Source organism: Chroicocephalus ridibundus, chromosome 2, assembly GCF_963924245.1.
Source record: "Chroicocephalus ridibundus chromosome 2, bChrRid1.1, whole genome shotgun sequence".
NCBI lineage: Eukaryota > Metazoa > Chordata > Aves > Charadriiformes > Laridae > Chroicocephalus > Chroicocephalus ridibundus.
The window spans coordinates 116268119-116287690 of record NC_086285.1 but is presented as its reverse complement, the minus strand read 5'-3'; the positions used below and the strand labels follow the sequence as shown (position 1 = coordinate 116287690).

Here is a 19572-nt window from a genome sequence, read left to right as displayed (position 1 = left end):
GGACTAGGACTTCACGCCAGACTTCAGCCAAACTGCCACACGGCCCCGCGGACAAGCCCTCTCCGTTAGGCCACCGCTACAACCGACGGGCGCAGCACCGTCACACACGCCACCGACCGGCTCCCCCCGAGGCGCTGCCGCCCGGGGCGGGCTGGGGATGCCTCCGCCAGGCGACGGCAGCCCGCTGCCGGCCCTGCCCGCGAGCCAGGGCCCTCGCCGCCACCCCCGGCCGAAGATGCGGCGGCCTCGGGCGCCTCAACGGCCGGAGCGGGGGCAGCGGCCAGCCGCAGCATACCGCTGCCCCATCCCAGGCCGCCTGCGCCGCTCCGCCCGGCGGCGGCGGAAGTGACACGAGGCGGAGGGCGTGAACTGCTCCCGCGGCCGCGAGGCTAACGCGCGCTTTCGCTCCCGGCGGCGGAACGGCCGTCGCCGCGCTCCCTCCCCCGCCCCACTTCCGGGCCTCCGCCCCAGCGTCCCGCCTGGCTCCGCCTCCTTCCGCAGCCGGGGGCTTCCGCGCGCGGGACGTATGGCGCCGGGTGGGGGAGCTCGCGGGCCCGGCAAGTAGTTCCCGCCGTTGGCAGCTGCCGCCATCGCTGCGGGACGGCTTCCGTCTCCTCGGCGTCCTAACATGGCAGCAGCAGCCGCGGCGGCAGGCGGCCGCGGGGCTCGCAGGCCGATGCTGCCTCGCTGCAGCGGCGACCGCACCGTGTTTCTCTTCGACCGGCGCTTGGAGCAGGCCGACCCGGACGAGAAAGTGCTCAGCTACGGCAAGGACAACTACCGCGGATTCCGCAGCGCCGTCTGCCAGGTGCTGGCGGCGGGAATGGAGGGAAGAAGGGAGGGAAGGAAGGCGAGCGCGGCGGCGGGGCGGGCCGCGGCCTTAACGCCTCTCCGGCCAGCCGGCGGAGGCGCGTCTGAGGGGCGCCCCAACGCCGCCAACGATTCCGCCCGCCGCGGCTCCACGTGCGAGGGGAGGCGTGAAGGGGGGCCGTTGGGCGGCCGGGGTGTGTGTGTGGGAGGAACAGGGGGGGACGCGCTGCCTTCTCCTTCTGCCCCCGGAGGGTTGAGCGGGCTGCCGCGCCCGCCTCCTTCCCACGCAAACTTTCTTGCCGGGACAGGTGGGCGGACGTCGAGGAGAGGCCGCGCCCGCTCCCGCGGCCGTGTCCTTTGCCCGGGGCCGGGCTGAAAAGCTGTCGGGCCGCCCGCCGCCAGCGGCTGGTCCTGGCGCCCCGCCGTGCGGGAGCGGCCCCTGGCGCCGGGCGGGAAGGCGGCGGGCGGCCCGGCAGCTCCCCCGTGCGGGGAACCGGCGGCGGCTCAGGGCAGCTTCCCGGGACGCGGTGGTTAATTCCGCTGTCCGAGGTGTCGGCGATAAGCGCCGGTGGTTACGCTTCTTGAAGGCCTGTCGCCATTTCTCTGAAGGCCGTTTAAAATGCTTTACCCGGCCAGTTCTTTGCTGTCTCGCGTATCCCTTCGGTTGTCTTTCCTTGTGCAAAATAATTAGAGCCGTCTTCAGGTCTCGTGGAGGTTTCTTCCTGCATATGGGCTGTTTGCTCCAGTTTGCTGGCGATACCAGTAGGCATCACCCTTTTTCTGCTGTGGTTTCGTTTTCTGAGGAAGTCATAAATGCCATAAACCTGTTATCTGCCTGCCCGTGTTTTATAGTGTGAAGTGCGCAGGAAAATCAGCTGTAAACTATGCACTAATTTAGTCTGATACACCATTCTATCTTAGTTTCTTTATCCAGTGTAATTTGCACTTTGCTCTCTAGGATAGAAACTGTTTGAAGGAATTGCTTGGTTCGTCCTACGTCTGGACAGTGTTTATTGTAATGGTTTCCTACTGTGATGAGAGCGTTGAGTTATAAGTGTCAGCACAAGTAGCTGTCACACATGGCTGCCTCTTCCTTGCGCAGTTCTCCTTCGGTGTTCAAAATGGCATACTCATGTTCAGTTAGAGATACTGAATCTGTACTAAAGGTGCTACAACTCAGCAGTAACTTGGCTATAGGGTGTTAGCGCATCACTTGACCTGATCAGCACCCCTAAAGTTAGAAGACTGGAAGGGCAAGTAACTGATTGAAATAAAGAAATCGGTACATCTCATGCAGTGTAACATTCTGAGAAGTTAGACGGAAGGGGTGGGTTCGTGGCCTTCTAAGAACCAACTTTCTCCTTAATGGAGCATCATTATAGGGTTCGTATCTCCTATGTATGACGTGATTTCTTCCAAGAGTTGTCGTAATGGATCCTATCTCAAACTGTACATAACAGATGAATTGCAAGGATACTTTGCATTTTCAGTATTCAGGGCAGATATGTTGATGTTTAACCCATCTTTTTTCTTAGCTTTTGTACTTAATTGGTGGGCTGAAGTTAATGTTCATTTGCAACAAGAGTCTTTCTTTTCATGGCCTTTTTTAATATGTGCTGTACACTCCAGTGATTTCTATTTCCATGCAGCCTCATGGTGTTCAGTAGTTCCCAGAGCTTTTGGCATATTTGTAGTCTTATACAGAAACAAGTCATCATCACAAGATGTGACCAGTCTTGGGTACAAACAGCTTCAGAGTTTTCTTATCTCAAAAATGTATTGACATTGTGGAGTAAGTATTTAAATGCCGTTATATACACTGCTCAGGTGTGCAACGTAGTGTGTGAGAAAATCTGGCACTGCAAAGCAGAACGTGGTGTGTTTGGGTTTGGTGCCTGTGAAAGTAAAATTTTCAAGTATAGTTTCTTACCATGCCAACACGGTGATTCTTATCGCTAGTGCTGGTGGCTGTTTTGGGGTGTTAAGGATGATAGAATTGGTGCTCTTACAAACCTATGCAAGAGGAACCTCCAATGATCATTCCTTTATTGGAGAAGGCCTTTCTCTAATGTGTTGACACAGAGAGATGCCTCTGTCACAGCTAATTTCATTGTGGTGACTCTTTGCACCTCAGAGATTTCATTATCTTACATGTGGGGATCTAACTGCCTCAATGTGCTGCCATGCATTCAGATGGTTTGACATGATCAGTAAATGCTGTTATAGTGAAAACTGGACAGGCTGTTGTGCAGGAAGTTTAATGTCTGATGTCTCTCACACCAACAGCATATGGGTTCTTGTTAGGCTTCTGGAAGAACATTCTGGCGTCTCAGTGCCTCTGGGAATTTTGCGCATTATTTGTGTTTCTCCAGGTGTTGTAGTTTGGCCTCTTGAAAGTTGCAACAAACTACTTTTCAGGAGAAGGGTCATTAATGGGTTTCCCTGACTGGGACAGACTTTCCCCACTTCATGGTGCTGAAAACATATCAGGGAATTGATGAAAGTTCGGGAAGAAAGATTTTATTTTTTTTTTTTTTTTTGATAAGCAAGTTTTGAGTTGTTCAGACTAAGATGAAGTAGTCACTTTCTCCAGTTAAAGCTATTAGAAACCCGAATGTGTGATCAGGTGAATGTAGCGTATCTAGCAGTGTTCATTTCCACAGGTATCCTGTCCGGTGGCTCAAGTTCAGTACAGGCTTAGCTTTAAATTGACTTTCATTGGCAGTTTTGTCTTGCAACTAAATTATTCTACTGTAGCAGAGAAGGTACATGTGCCCTTCCCAGTCTGCCGACTGGGCTGTGGGGGTGGTAATGTCTGACAAGGGTGCCAGAAATATATTAAGCTGTTGGAACTGTTTCTGCTGTGAACATCTTCCTGTGGCATAAGAGAATTCCTTTGGATATAACTGGATACATAGTAGTCAAAGGAGAATGTAAATCTTGAAAAAATAATGAAATTAAACCTGATTGCATTATGTGATGATTCCAAGTTGAAAATACTTGAATGCCCGAAGACATTGTGTTAGGCAGCTACTTTCCGAGACTTATGGGGTTTTTTTCCATAATGTGGAGAGAAAATAAGTATATTCCTGTTCGTGTAGCAAAATAACTGATTCTTGAGACAACAGATTCAGCCACTGAGAGGTGGATTTAGGAGCTGATTCATGTCCTCTCTGTTGTCATATAAAGCATTCCTCCATTATTATTAAAATATTCTTTATTAATTTTTGAAACTTTTGTTTGTTTTGATTTTGAAGCAAATATTCGTTGTCACCTTATGAATTTTCTTACTGTCCCCTAACAACAAGATAATGCATGACAGCGTGGCTGGATGTGGCTTTATGTACTGATAAATTAGCCTTTCCTTTTTTTTTTTTGGGGGGGGGGGGGCGGGGCCGGGCAGGGAGAGGGGTAGATTTTAAAAAAAATCTTTATAGAAGAAGCTGAAGCACATATAGTCGTCACTCTTCTTCCTTGTAGTGATCAATCCTCAATCAGAAACCTCTTAATCAACAATGATCTGTGAACTTGATTATTCCATATGAACGTATGTGGAGCAGTCATGTAATTTCAGTCCCCAGAACCATGAAGTTTTGAGGTTAATAAGTCAATTAAATAGGGAGTTTTGCCTGTTCTTGGGAGTACTATTGCTTGTACACCTTCCTGTTGCCTTTTATTAGGTAAATGCTCAACTGCTTGTCCCAATGTTTAGAATATAATTGGAAAACATTTACCTGTAATGTGCAAAATGGAGCTAAACTTTGCTGGCAGGTAATCCTAGATCCCTTGCTCCTGTTGTCCAGGTACACAGTGAGGTTGGAGCACTTCAGTGTGTTGCTAAGCCAGGCACTTACCTTTTCTGCTTTAAAAGGAGTGTGACCTCTGTGTCTGTGCTGAAAACTGCACCCAAGTTTTATTACGTGTGAGGGGCTTTTTGAGACTCTTTGAGGTGAAGTACCAGTCTGAAAAGAGCTAATGGTCCTAAAATTAGTGTTACTATTTAAATAGGAATCAAACACATTTGTAAATGCTTCTTTAATTTTTTGAAACTTTTCATCGTTGTTGTGACCTTCTTGTTTGAAGAAATATCCTAACAGTCTACCCACCATTTAAACAGATTATTTTGCCAGTCCACCAAAATAAATTCCAGGGTATCTGTAAGCAAAGAGGCAAAAAATGATGTTCATTGAGAGGGAATATGGAGAAGCAGCACAGCAGTGGTGGAAACTCAAGAAATAAGTGTGGGTTTTTTTTTTTTTTAATGTTTGCATACCAATGCCTAATACATAATTTATAATGAAATTATTGGTGATCAGGGAAAAAAAAATTAGCAACTTCTTCTACACCAGAGGGTAAGTCTTAAATGTATTTAAGAGGTATTTGGATTACTTACTAAGCTACTGTTCTGATAAATTTGCTCAATAAAGTACTTCTGTACTTAATGATGAAATCAATCCATCTTGCAATAATTATATTTTTGTATTATAAAATCTATGTTCATTTACTCATTTTTCAAGATTCTGTATAATCAGAAACTAAAATAGATATATTTTAAACATGCCGTGCATACACAAAACAAGCTTTTCCTTGATTTTTAAAGAAACTGTTGGAGGTACTGTAGGACATGTGTAAGCTGCAACAGTATTGTGAGCTTTTTCTGAAACTCATATTTCAGGCTTCACTGAAATGCTTGCGTGTAGCTTCCTTGTTACTGGTATTTCATTGGGAAGAAGGATACACTTTGCTTACCTTACTATGTGTTGACTGATTTGGAAAGCTGAGTGATTTTTAAGTTCCTGCTCAAATTTGAGTGCTGGCGATAAGCTCAGATGCAGACTATCTGCATTCCTTTAGCATTAGTTATCCAGGTGCAACTTCTTACATGTGGTATTTTTTGCTTTTGAAGAGTGGCATCTGAATTCTTACTGTAACCAGTGATGCCATACAAAGTATTCTCATGGAGGAGCTGTATGGAGTTGATGTCAAAATTATGGCCGATAGCTGCACTCATTAGTATTTGTGACTGTGCTTTTAGACACAATGGCTTGTGGAGGTCAGGTAAAAGATCCTGTATTCGTCCAGACTCTGAATAAGTCTACTAATGACAACATACTCTTCGCATAAATTCTAGAGTCTCCAGCTTCTTTCCACTTGTTAAATCTTGCAAACCTTGAAAAGTTGTCTGAGTTAACTCATTGTTGTGGACTAGATTTCATAGACTTGTGTATGTGGCTTCTGCAGAGAGCTTGTGTCATGCAGTTTTCCTTCTCTTCTTTTTCTGTTTTTCCACCAAAATTATGATAACACTTTTTTAAGATACCGCATAAAAACAACTTCTATTATGGAATCTTGTGATAGGTAGTGATGTTCTTAGTGTTTCTGTTGAACTACATGTTCACTTCTTAAGACCTTTCACTAATATCTTTTTGTAAATATTTAGAAGTGTATCAATTGAACTTCTGAAAGTCTTGAAGCTTTTAAGTAGGACAGAGGACAAGACACTTCAAGTTCTGCAGCTGTTGTCTTCTGTAACTCGTTTTTTAGATGGAGGTGACTTTGTCAGTACAGGAGGGTTGGAAAATGTTTCAGAACACTGAAACTGTATTCACTGCTGGCTTTTGTCTGCAGGTTGTCTCTAGTGACCATCTGCCTAGAAGACACAGGCTACTGGATGTTCCTGTATTTCTGTAATATACAACTCTTTGCTTTGAGCTCCGAGAAACGCTTAGAAATAATTTCTGTCCTTTTTGAATGCAACTGCTTTTCTAGGCTTTTGGATCCCATTTCTGTTGATGTCCAAAGATGATATACATTTATGTTCTGATGTGAGGCAAGCTCATTCAAATTATGATTAAAGAGATTGTTATATTTGCTCTGCTACCATGAGTGATCCTCAGCAGGTTGTTGAGACTAGCTGACCCAGCAGTGGACTGGAAAAGTTTGTCTGATTAGCACTCTTATGTGAGTTACTTACAGTTGTTATCAATTACTTTGTCTTCACTTAATCTGTTTATATCTTACTTTTTGTATTTGTTAATTTGTATGAATGGTCTTAGTATTATCTAATTGTATGGATAACTGAGAGATGATTCAAATATCTGAGTATCCATAAGCAGTAAGACAGTTATTGGTTTGAAAATCTGTGATTTGAGAAAATCCTTTTCCTTAAATGTGTTTTATAGTTACATCTGTTTGTTGATCTAATAGACATCTCTCAGTTTAGACTGATAATTCTTTATAATGTGGCATAACGTGGGATAGCTATCTTGTAAATGAGTATCTTGCCAATGATAAATTGGCAAATAGCGTGGGACATTCAGTTAATCACATGCAAAGTTACAGAAGGCTGCAAAGTTCTCAGAGTTTGGACATGGCATTTAGGTTCGTGTTTTAGATTCCTAAACAAGTTCCCACAAAGGAGCCCCTGGATCACTGTGAAATACTCAAAGTAAATCCGTATTTCTTTTATCATGTTAGGTAGCTGAGGTATGTAGATAAATTTTGTGAAAATGGGTAGCTATATAGAACAGCATTGAAAATGTCCTCACTAGATTTCGTTACAATTAACTGATGAGTTTCAGGTCCCTTTAAGAGGGGAAAATTATTTCTAGGCTAGGTGCCACTTTGTGGAAGATGGTTGTGTGGTTTTTATCTCTCTGTTATCCCTTGGCTACATCACCAAACTCTGAGGCCAGTTCTTCACGTCATTCTCATGCATCTGCCTGCTGGGAATGGCTACTGTAGGAGGAGAAAGAGCATTTTAAAGGTGTGGAAGTTGCTTATTGTAGGAAACAGCTGTTTGTGTTGGAAAAGTTTGGGTTGCAAGGGATTAAATGTCTTCTCTAAAGACATTGTAGTTTCGGTTTCACTGTTACATCTGTCATGTGTGAGACTATTCCATTCCTTTAATTTCCAGAGTCAGCACCAGCAGTTATTATTTTATAGTAATAGTCTATAGGACCACTGGAAGCAAACAATGTGTTATTTCTCCTTCATTTACCACTTCAAGCATATCCATGTTACTGCAAGCTGTGGTGGTATACACACAAAATTGAACATTTGGTTCTTGAACGCCCTTTCCAAGGGAGATGGTAAATCTAGAGGTGAAATCTATGTTGACTTCATGTTAAGTGCTCTAGTTGGCTTAATAGCCAGGTAAGCCTCACAGTGCGTGTTCAGATCAAATAGCAGCAAAACTTGCTTTGGTGCTTATGTGCTAATAAGTGAAAGAGAACAGAAATGGAAGCCTATTTGGAGGAGTCTTAGCTGCTGAGGAGTTGTCTGTGATTTGTGGGCCTGTGTTTTGTTTTGAGGTTGGTTTTTTTTTTTATTTTATCAAGAAAACCTGGGACAGAAACAAGTATGCAAGTTGAACCTTGCTAATTGATTCAGATTTAAGGGTTAGAGAGATCACAGTTCATTCACACTTTCATATATTGTACCTGTAAATTGCTCTGCTGACAGCTTCTTGGGCATTTGGCATTCATTTGGCTCTTTCAAAATCTTACCTTTAAGCATTTTATTAATCTCATGTCATAAACGTCCACCAACAAATTGAGAGCTATTAGCTTTATTTATTTATCATGAAACATAGGCAGCGCTCCAGACTGAGCCTCCCGTTTATAAAGAATGCATTGCTTTTGTTTAAACAAAGACAGCATTTTGGCTTATATATCATTTCATAGGTATAATGACTGACATCCTGCTGTTAGCAAAACAGGCTCAACTGAGGGAGTTTTTCTTAATTTAACTTATGGTAAAATAACACAAACTTTTGATTATTGATCGGGGGGGCGGCAATTAAGGGAAATGCCTTTCCTCCCCCTTCTCCAAGCTCATCTTGTGTCATACGCTTCTCTTCCTCCGTTCCTAGTCTAAGCTTCCCTTGTTCTCCCCATGCGTAATGCGCAGTCAGTCCCAATTCCTTTGGTGAGTCAACAGGCAGCGTGAGAGGTCAGGGCCATGTGTAGGGTTTCCCTTTGCTGCCTTTACTCCTCCATGCTCTTTAACAGTTTTAGAATTGTAGAATGGTTTGGGTTGGACCTTAAAGATCATCTAGTTCCAACCCCCCTGCCATGGGCAGCGACACCTCCCACTAGACCAGGCTGCTCAAAGCCCCATCCAGCCTGGCCTTGAACACTTCCAGGGGATGGGGCATCCGCAGCTTCTCTGGGCAACCTGTTCCAGTGTCTCACCACCCTCACAGTAAAGATCTAATATCTAATCTAAATTTCCCCTCTTTCATTTTAAAACTGTGACTCCCTGTCCTGTCACTACATTCCCTGATGAAGAGTCCCACCCCATCTTTCTTGTAAATACCCTTTAAGTACTGGAAGGCCGCACTAAGGTCTCCCTGGAGCTTTCTCTGTTCCAGGCTGAACAACCCCAACTCTCTCAGCCTGTCCTCACAGCAGAGGTGCTCCAGCCCTCTGATCATTTTTCTGGCCCTCCTCTGGACTTACTCCAACAAGTCCATGTCCTTCCTGTGCTGAGGACTCCAAAGCGGGATGCAGCACTCCAGGTGGGGTCTCACCAGAGCAGAGTAGAGGGGTAGAATCACCTCCCTTGACCTGCTGGCCACACTTCTTTTGATGCAGCCCAGGATGTGGTTGGCTTTCTAGGCTGCGAGCACACATTGCCAGCTCATGTTGAGCTTCTCATCAGCCAACACCCCCAAGTCCTTCTCCTCAAGGCTGCTTTCAATCCATTCTCCACCTGGCCTGTATTTGTGTTTGGGATTGCTGTGACCCATGTGCAGGACCTTGCACTTGGCCTGGTTGAACTTCATGAGGTTTGCACAGGCCCACCTCTCAAGCCTGTGTCCCTCTGGATGGCTTCCCTTCCCTTCAGCATGTCAACTGCGCCACACAGCTTGGTGTCATTGGCAAACTTGCTGAGGGTGCACTCAGTCCCACTCTTCTGCTCTAGTGGGTTGTCCACAGGCTACAGCCCTGTGGGAGTAGGAGGACAGAGAGGGAAAATTCCCTGCCCTGACATGGATCCGCCATGGGCCCCAGCACCTTTGGGGCCATCCCTGCTCTGCCATGCAGTACCTCTTTTCAGCGTGTCTTTAGTGCTGTGCGTAGCAACGTCTCCTCTGTTGTGTCTCATTTGTCTCCTCTGTTTGTTCCCCAATATGCTGGAGCAGAAGCACCATGTGCCCTTCTGGTTGAAATTTTGGCATGCAGTGGGTTGTTTCCATCACTTTGTGAGCCATGTGGCACTGGCTGTGACTGGCTCAGGGCAATTCATGGCCTGATACTGCACTGGTCACCCCTGCAGCCCTCTGGCACCAAAACCCTGCAGTCTACAGTCAGTACACCTTCGAGTGTAGCTTAGCAAACAATTTAAATGGCTCCTAGTGAACAGCTGTGGCTGTTTACCCAGACTGTTCAAAATTTCGTTCATTGATATAATCTTCTATACTTTTCAGGTGGCTTATTTCTCATTGTATGCACATAACTTTTCATCTTTGTAACACTTTGACTTTTGCATGTAGTGATCGTATGTAACCAATAGTTTAGGAATCCTTGTCTTTTCTTATATCTACCTCTCTTTTTAGAGACCATATAATTATCATTATTCTTTTCTCCTACATTGTTGATTAATTTGGAGCTTGTATCTGTTTTGTTCCCAAAATGGGAATTCCCAAATGGGTGCATCTTTGGTGCCTATTTAAAAAAGGCCACAATGCTAGGCTGCAAGGGGCTCAGCATTGAAGCCCACACTTTATATCAAGTCAACAAAAGATACCATGATGTCTCTTACATGCAATAATCTTAGTGAGAAATGAAACATTTGACCAAACGTTTTGTATAAGAATCAAATGAAACATCATCAAGTCTTCAAGTAAGTTACCCAGTAGGTTCACTTCTATTCAGGGATGACCAGCTCATCTTCCTGAGGACCACATCCACAGAATGGGACAACTGTGTAGCCACCTCACCACTACCTGGCATAATGGGAAGAGGCAGGGGCTGGGATAACTAATAGTATAGCATAAGTTAAGCTTTCAAACAGATATTTTCTAAGTTGGCTAAAGTTTACAAAGGATACGGCCTCTTAAATTCCTGCATGTACAAGAAAAACAGGTTGCCTTTGGCAGTTAGGACTGCCAAACTTGGTCCATGAACTTGCCTAGTAGCTTATCTCAAAATGACAGCTGTTTGGAGTGAAGCGGAAAGGACCTGCTGCCGCTAAATACGGTAATGCTGGGCTCACCCAGGAAACACGGGTGTAGGTCTGCCTACGAGGCAGTTGTGGATACTTAGTTGAGGCTCACCCATGGAATGGGGGAGAGGACCAGAAGGAGGAGGCTGCCCCTTCTCAGTTAACAGGCTGCTGTCTTGTGTATGCACTACCTCATCCGAACTTCTTGCTGCCTTAAAGTAAATGCTGCATTCTTAATAAGGTTTTGAGAGCAGAAAGAGCTTTTGAGAGATAGAGAAAACAGGGGAGCTGTAATTATACTTGGAGGGAAAAGATTATTATCTGAACTTTCAAATGTAAAACTCTCCAGTTCAGTTATTCCATATTAACCATTAACAGTTGGTTACAGTTTGGTTACTGGTACCAACAGAATGGTACAGTTGGATGTTAGTTTTATAGTATCCATATTTTTTATTGCTTATTTTCCTTGCTCTAAGCAGTTTTTTTCTTTTCCTGCACAGATTTGCCATGTGGTGATTTGTGTAATGTGAGAGGTTAAGTTGAAGTGATGGGAATGTAGAAGAGTTTAAAAAGTACTAATTACTCCAGAGTCTTAAGTAGGAATGCCAATCTCTTCCTGTCATCTCCATTTGTCTCACTTGTACCAAGTGGTATGAGAAATTTGACAATTTTGCTAATTTTGCTACTGGATACTAACTGTACCTTTAACATGGTCACAACTAGGGAGAAGGTAATTGATGGATGTAAAGAAGACTTCTAATGAAACCTTAAATGGTGTTTTAGAAATATTTTGTGAGTCTTGAGTACTAGGGATGGAAAGAAAGACGTATGGGAAATTATGAGGGCAAGCTGCTACAGGGAATGCAAGAGCTTCAGGGAAGAATCTGGCTAAAAGTGCAGAAAGCACCTGTTGGAGTCATGACCACAGGACTGAAGGGTTTGATGGAGTTAAACAAGATCAGAGTTAACTTTTACTTAAATTTCAAAGACGTGGAAAGGCAGGAGAAAATACAGATATTTAATTTATTATTTTGAGAGAGAGATTAGTGTTGGATGTCATGTAGATGTAGAGGCATATAAATGTACATAGAAAGCAGGATAAACAGTCCAAAACTACAGAAACATATTCAAAAGTTGGAGGCAGTAAAGTGGCAAAAATTGTTTAGATTCAGAAGAATGTACTTCAGTGTTTTAATGGTAAAGAATTTTCTGAAAGAAATCTTGATTATTTTTTTTTAAATGTACGATATAATTGAAGAACAAGGACTTCTAATGTGTATCCAACATTTAAAAATATTCAATTGGTTTAATGTCTCAAAAGAGTGTAGTTAAATATGGGACACCCTCTAGATCATGACTATTGCTGTTTTAATTGTGCAGTCTGAAGTAGAGCTGTTCAGTCTCGCTCCTCAGCCCTCGAGGTGATTACCCATAAGACAGTTCCTCCTCCTTAAAATTCCAGTAGCTTGCTAGAACGTATTTTAAGCAGGTAAAAAACCAAACTACTCCAGTACAGACCGTTTGCCTAAGTTGAGAAAGCAAATGAAGTTAAGTTCCGGAATTAAACTGTGTTCTCAGTTAATACAGGGAAAAATATTTGCTCACTTCTCAGTAGTTTGTGGCAAAGTGAATAGAAAGACTGCTTTTTTTTTTTAATGTATTTATCTGAATATTTTATGGAGTACGTAATTATCATAACCAAATAACCTCCAATTTTTGTAGGCATTTGGCATAGCTACTGATGAAAACTTTGTTATCACCACAACAAGCAGGAAGGAAATTACGGAAGATAATTTCAGTAAGTATCTTAGATGGCAAAATAAATGCAGCTATTTCTTATATTGATTGTAAAGACCGTACGATGATTTTTCATACTCTATGACATGTGGAAGTACAAATCCAATAATAGTTTGCCAAGAATTGTTACAAAATTGACTTTTACAAACAAGTTTTTAACAACTACACGTTAGTATGATGACAGTTATACAAGGTAATTTTTTACCTTCCATTACAAATTCTGTAAATGATAGGAAGAAATGGCATATAAATATCTGTCACCTGAGAATACTTGCATTATTAAGCTTGGAAACATGAAAAGATTTTAAATTAAATGTTGTTGCTAGGAGGCTGAGTAGTCAACGCCTAAGAAAAGATAAAGATTACCTGAGGCTCAGCCTGTACTGGTTTTGAGAGCAGAAGTTGACTCGTGCAGTGAATGCTCTTCAGTATGCTTTATATTTCATCTTCACACAGGCGAGCTTGTTCAAGATGGAGTTACTTTATATCTGCTACAGTCAGTTGATCAAATGCTGCTTTTGGCAACCAAGGAGCGAATTGACTTCCTGCCCCACTACGATACACTTGTTAAAAGTGGGATGTACGAGTACTATGCCAGCGAAGGGCAAAATCCTTTGCGTAAGTACTTGCCAAAATAATCTCATGTAAATGATGTTTGTATGAATATAATGTGGTTATGAGCAATTTAACTTTTAGTTACAGCTGGTGGTCTTAACTGTAAAAGAAAAATTAACTATGTTCTTTATAAAAAATTTTTCCTTTAAAAGTGACTCAAAATGGTCATGTAAGAATCCAGATTTACAGAGGGACCTCCTCAAATGCTACTTCAAGAAGTTTGACTATTTTAGAAGTAAAATTATTTCAGTCTTGATAATAATCTTGCGGATGTCATCCAGTCAGGTCAGCATTTATGTTATCAGGTTCTTGTCTCCTGTACTGACTTAGGACTTGGTGACCAGTTTTTGTATGAGCTACCATAGCAATTTGTCTGCTGTCCCATCTATGGTTCTACAAGGCTTAACTTAGCAATGAGAACATGTATTTCTTTAAAAGATGCTGCTTTAGTTTTTATCTAACTGGCATATATAAATATGTAACCAGCCCTTTGTATTGTTTTATTGAAAAAAATAATTTCTGTTTATGGCTTCTCTGGAAATTCTGTCTGTGGCTATGATTACTTTTTAAGTATTGTACATATTAGGTACAGCAGGCTCAAAATTGGACAGAAAAAAATGCAAGCATCAAGACTCAAGATTATACCAATCCCACAGCAATTTGTGTTTCGAAACTATCTCAGCAATGTCTATAAGTAGCAACAGTGTTTTTAAGTACCATTCTCCTTTTTCCCCCTCCTCCTCTCTGCGCTTCATCTCTGTTCCTTGTCCTGCCAAAGACACTTTTTTCCTTCAGTTTTGGAGACTCAAAGTGCACTAATAGTTTGGTCAGTGATATGTGTATTTCTGTGCACAGGAATTGTTGTATTAGACCTCATGAAGCATTCTGTCTAGATCCGTGCCACTACCAGATACCTGAGAAATACTAGGGGAACAGAAAGGCCGTGCAGACATGCAACAAAAGTGATTTGGGGACTTTCGAGTTACTGTCTATGGACTGCTCTTTTTTTGTTATGTCGTTCAGAAAGTAACTGGACATCTTTAGCACTGACAATATTTTGTGGTGTTGAGCCCCCAGCTTAATTGCATGTGATGGGAAGTGTCATGTCGTTTTGTATATGTTGAACTAGTTACCAGTTTTTTCACCTGTTGACCCTACTTTGTATGCTGGGAGAGATCATAAAGTGTTGCTGGCAGATTGGTGAACTTAGTGAATCACACTTTAAACTAACAAACTTGGGGGTTAGGATGCAAAGCCCACACTAGTGGGCTCACACTAGTGAGCACTACACACTAGTGTACTCACAAGCACCAGGATGGATGAGCACACCTACTGCAGTAGTGAGGAATGAACCCAACCCTCCACAAAGGTCCCACCAAAAAGGTGAGACAGTCATCAGTCCAACTGAAGTGTCTTAATACCAATGCATGCAGCATGGACAACAAACAGGAGGAGCTGGAAAGCCACTGTGCAGCTGCAAAGCTACAAGCCAATCACTATCACTGAAACTTGGTGGATGACTGGAGCGCTGCACTTGATGGCTATTAACTGTCAGGAGGGACAGGCAAGGAAGGAAAGGTGGGGAGGCAGGTTGCCCTCTCTGTAAAAAAAAAAAAATGGGTTGACTGCACAGAGCTGTCTTTGAAAAACAGCGGTGTACAGGTCAAGAGCTTATCAGCGAAAATCGGAGACCAAGCCAACAAAGGAAGCCTCATGGGCTGTGTTTACTACAGGCTACCTGATTAAGGGGTGGATGTCGATGAAGTGTTCTTACTTCAACTACAGGAAGTATCACACTTGCAGGCCCTGATCTTGCTAGGGGTCTTCAATCACCCTGACATCCACTGGAGACGCGGCACAGCAAGCTGCACACAGTCTAGAAGACTCTTGGAGAGCACTGAGGATAACTTCCTAATCTAGGTGATAGCCTAATCAGAGGAGATGCATTAGTGGACCTGTGGCTCACCAACACAGAGGAACTTATTGGCAGGGTCAAGATTGGTGGTAGCCTGGGCTGTAGTGATCATGCTCTGGTGGAATTAATGATCTCAAGGGAGAGAGGCTAGGTGAAAAATGTATAGTCAGGACTCTAAACCTTTTTACCAGGGTACTGAAAGAGGGTAGACACAGATCGGACATGAGGAAGAAATTATTTACTCTGAGGGGGGTGAGACACTGGAACAGGTAGCCCAGATGAGTTGTGGACGCTTCATCCCTGGAACTGTTCAAGGCGAGGTTGGATGGGGCTTTGAGCAACCTTATCTAGTGGGAGATGTCCCTGCCCATGGCAGTATTGGATGTCCAGCATTGGAACTAGATGATCTTTGAAGGTCCCTTCTGACCTGAACCATTCTAGGATGGTGTCATTTCTTGTTCACATTTTCTATGCCAGTTGTGGATCTCGGGAGTTCATTTTTCCAGGCATGTGCATTCTGTTTTGCTTAATTAAGGCTGTTTTACTTTTTGAACAAAACTAACAAACCTGAGGTGCAGCAGTGTAAACTAGCCCAGCCGTTCCTTGTCTATGCATAGCTTCTTAAATAGAACTTGATGCCTCTGTTTTTAGCTTAGCTCAAGACTTCTGTAAAGAAAGGCTAATTGAATTGCCGTTTCATTTCCTTGTGGCACTGAATTGATGGTTGCACCTGACGTTGAAAATGAAGGCCTCTGTGTGGTAATCATTACTTGCAGTAGCCATCCAACAACTTTTCACATAAAGATTGGGACATCTTGGACATACGGAACTATTATATAGCATCCTAGAATAATTTAGGTCAGAAGGAATCTCTGGTGATCAAATAATCTAAATCCCTGCTCAAATCAAAGTCCAGTTGAGTTTTGAATATGTCCAAAGAGTAGAAATTCCACAACCTGTTTGATTATAAAATAAATACATCTTTGTCTAGTGGATTTTCCATGTTCCAACTTTGTCAGTTGCTTCCTCTTCTATCACAGTATACCTCTGAGAAGAGTCTGGTTTCATCTTTGTACCCTCCTGTCATGGTTTGACCCCAACCAGCAACTAGAACCACACACCCGCTCACTCACACTCCCTCTGCCCGACCCCCAAGTAGCACAGGGAGAAGCTGGGGGGAAATTCTTTTGTTGGGATAAAGACAGTTTAATAGAACAGTAACGGAACAAGAGAAAAAAAAAATAATAATGGTAAAAGAATATACAAAATGAAGTGATACAATAGAAGTTGCTTTCACCATCCAATGATTGGTTGCCCAGCCCAGCCCATCCCAAGCAGGGATCGTGGATTCCTGTCCCCTGCCAAACAATTTATATACTGAGGATGACATCTATGGTATGGAATAATGCTTTGGGCAGCTTACCCTGTCTGTGCTCCCTCTCAGCTTCTATGGGAACCTGAAAAAGTCCTCGATTAATGTAAACATCACTTAGCAACAACTAAAACAGTATGTGTTACCAGCATTATTCTCATACTAAATCCAAAACACAGCAGCTGCTAGACAGAAAATTAACTCTATCCCAGATGAAACCAGGACACCTCCTAGCAATAAGGCAGCAATAAGGACTCCCTTAGCCTTCTCTTCTTAAGTCTGAACAATCACAGTTCCCTCAGCAGCCTCTCCTTGCATGTGGGGTGCTCAAGCCCTCTGATTGTCTGGAGGACTCCTCTAGACTCACTTCAGTATTTCAGTGTCTTTTTCAGCAAAGGCTAAAGCTGGACGCAGTACTCAGAAGGCATTCTCATGAAGACTGGATAGAGAGGAAGAATCACTTCCCTTAACTGTCTGGTCGGCACTTGGTCAGTGTCTCTGTATGCCTCCTAGGTAGCCCATCTCCTCTTCAACCTTATTCATACTTCTTATCAGCATTTGAAGTTGGTCAGGAGTCTTACTCATCAGTTCTGGCCTTTTGCCACACATACCTGAATTTCTGCACGTTGTAGTCAACTGCTCATATTCGTTGAGCAGGCAGTCCTTGGAGATGTGAGCCATCCAGGGCAACTATTAAAAATGCTCACTAAGGGCAAGAAAGTAATAACACAGGAACAAAGTACCAAAGGGGTGTAAAGTAAAAGAGGGAGAGCTACAAAGGTATAGATCAGTAATGATTGGTGGGTAGATTAGGGTGGGCTGTGTCTGTCAAACCTACATTTTCCCTCTCTTCATATGTCAAGCTTTTTTCTTCCCTCTATTGTTCATGACAATAAGATTGTTGATTGCATAGCAAAGTGTTGTCAACAGTGGGGCTGTTCATTTGGAGAATATAAATGTATGAAGCTGGCAGATATCATACCTCATCATTGTATTTATGTCATGGTGATAGATCTTCAAGCTGAACAGTAGTAGTTCTTTCTGCTGAAAATGAAATACCGTAATAGCCCTAGCTCCTGTGTCATGTTGCAGTGAAATGCATTGTGGCTTACTAGGAGGTACGAGTTATGGACGCTGAAGCCATGCTGAGGTAGTTGGTTAGCATCTTATCTTAGGCTACTCTGATCTCTAGCTGCTTGACTTTTTTTGCTCATTTTACGTGTCAATTTTTTTTTTTTTTGCAAGTGTTTTGCATTGTTTCTTCTTCCACTCTCATCTTGGGTTCAAGGGACTCTGAAGTTATTTGTTGTAAGAAGCTGTGTTTTTCCATATTTGATGGCGACTACAAGAAAAATAAGAACCAAAGCAGCAAAATGAGATATTTTGTTGTGATTTTTATCAGTGTCGCTGATGATGCTAAACTGGGTGGTGAGACAGACATGTCAAAAGGAAGAGACGTCTTACAGAGACACCTGGACAGGCTGGAACAGTGGGCAAGCAAGAACTGTATGAAGTTTAACAAAGACAAGTACAAAGTGTTGCACCTGGGATGACATAACCAGAGAGCCCAGTACAGGCTTGGATCTCTGTGTCTGGGGAGCAGCCCTGCTGGAGGGGACCTGGGAGTCCTGGCGGACAACAAGCTGAACATGAGTGCAGAGCACTGCTTTAGCAACAGAGGCAAATCGGATCCTTGGCTGCACCCCGAGGGCTGTTACTAGCAGATACAGAGATGCGATCGTCCCACTCAGCACTGGTTAGGCTACGCCTGCAGTCCTGTGTCCAGTTCTGGTCCCTGCAAGTCAAAAAAGACACAGACAGGATGAAGAGGGTCTAAAGGAGGCCACAAAGATAATCAAAGGGCTGGAAAACCTGCCCCATGAGGAAAGACTGAAGGAGTTAGTTTTCCCTCCCTGGAGAAGAGAAGGCTCAGGAGGGACCTAATGACAGTATTCCAGTTCTAAAAGGGCAGTGTCCTGGTTTGAGGCAGGCAGCTGCCAAGGGGACGGAGGCTCTCTCTTCACAAGGAGCCACATGGAGAAGACAAGGGCCAATAGATAAAAGTTGCACTGGGAGAGGTTTCCTCCCAATATAAGAAAGAAATTTTTTTACAGTGAGAACAGTCACTGGAACAACCTCTTCAGGGATGTGGCAGCATCCCCATCACTGGAGGTTTTCAAGATGTGACTTGGACAGGGTGCTAGATAATATCATCTAGGCTTCCTTTCCTACTGAAGGTTGGACCAGACGACCTTTTGAGGTCCCTTCAAGCCTGGATTGTTCTATGTTTCTGTGAATTTTTGTTAGTTTACAGACATTAATGCTGACTAACGGGGGGGGGGGGATGTGTGAAAATAGCATTTTTAGGTAAATGTATATATTTCAAAAGTTGCAGGTAGAAATACTGTTCTCATTGCTAGATTCGTGTTAACTGGAAGCATTTGTATTCTTTCAGTCACAGAATTTGATGAAATTCAAATGAGTGCTTTTGACAGTCAAACCACAGTACTTTCCTGAAGCAGTTCAGCCTTGATTTGAACGAGTATACATTTAGCAACCACATTGGATGACTTTAAAAAAAAAAATTAAAAGAAAATTAAAAAAAAAAGTGCTTGAGCATGAGGATATAAGTAGGAAATAATACCAAAACACATGCAGCCCATCCACTGGAACAGAAAAATAATGAACAAAAGAAAACTTAATTCTGGGGCGTGACAAGATGATGTGAGGTGTTGAGTGCAATGGACACAGAACCTTCTGTTATTTGACATTCAGCTGCAAAACTAAGGAATTTTGCTACTATCCATTCATGTTTCCCTTTTAATATACATAACATTGCTACCTGAGGAGTTAATACTATTTTCCTAATACTAGCACAACAAAACTTGTGGGA

General features: G+C 43.1%; 1 protein-coding gene across 1 annotated transcript in view; it reads left to right on the top strand.

Annotated features, from left to right (window-relative positions):
* Positions 1-508: 508 nt before the first annotated feature.
* Positions 509-19572, top strand: part of SMCHD1 (structural maintenance of chromosomes flexible hinge domain containing 1) — an 84035-nt gene continuing 64971 nt past the window's right edge. The window contains exons 1-3 of the mRNA XM_063326650.1: positions 509-808; positions 12703-12778; positions 13234-13395. Coding sequence (XP_063182720.1) covers positions 629-808; positions 12703-12778; positions 13234-13395 — 418 coding nt within the window. The 5' untranslated portion in view covers positions 509-628. The remainder of the gene's footprint in view (positions 809-12702; positions 12779-13233; positions 13396-19572) is intronic.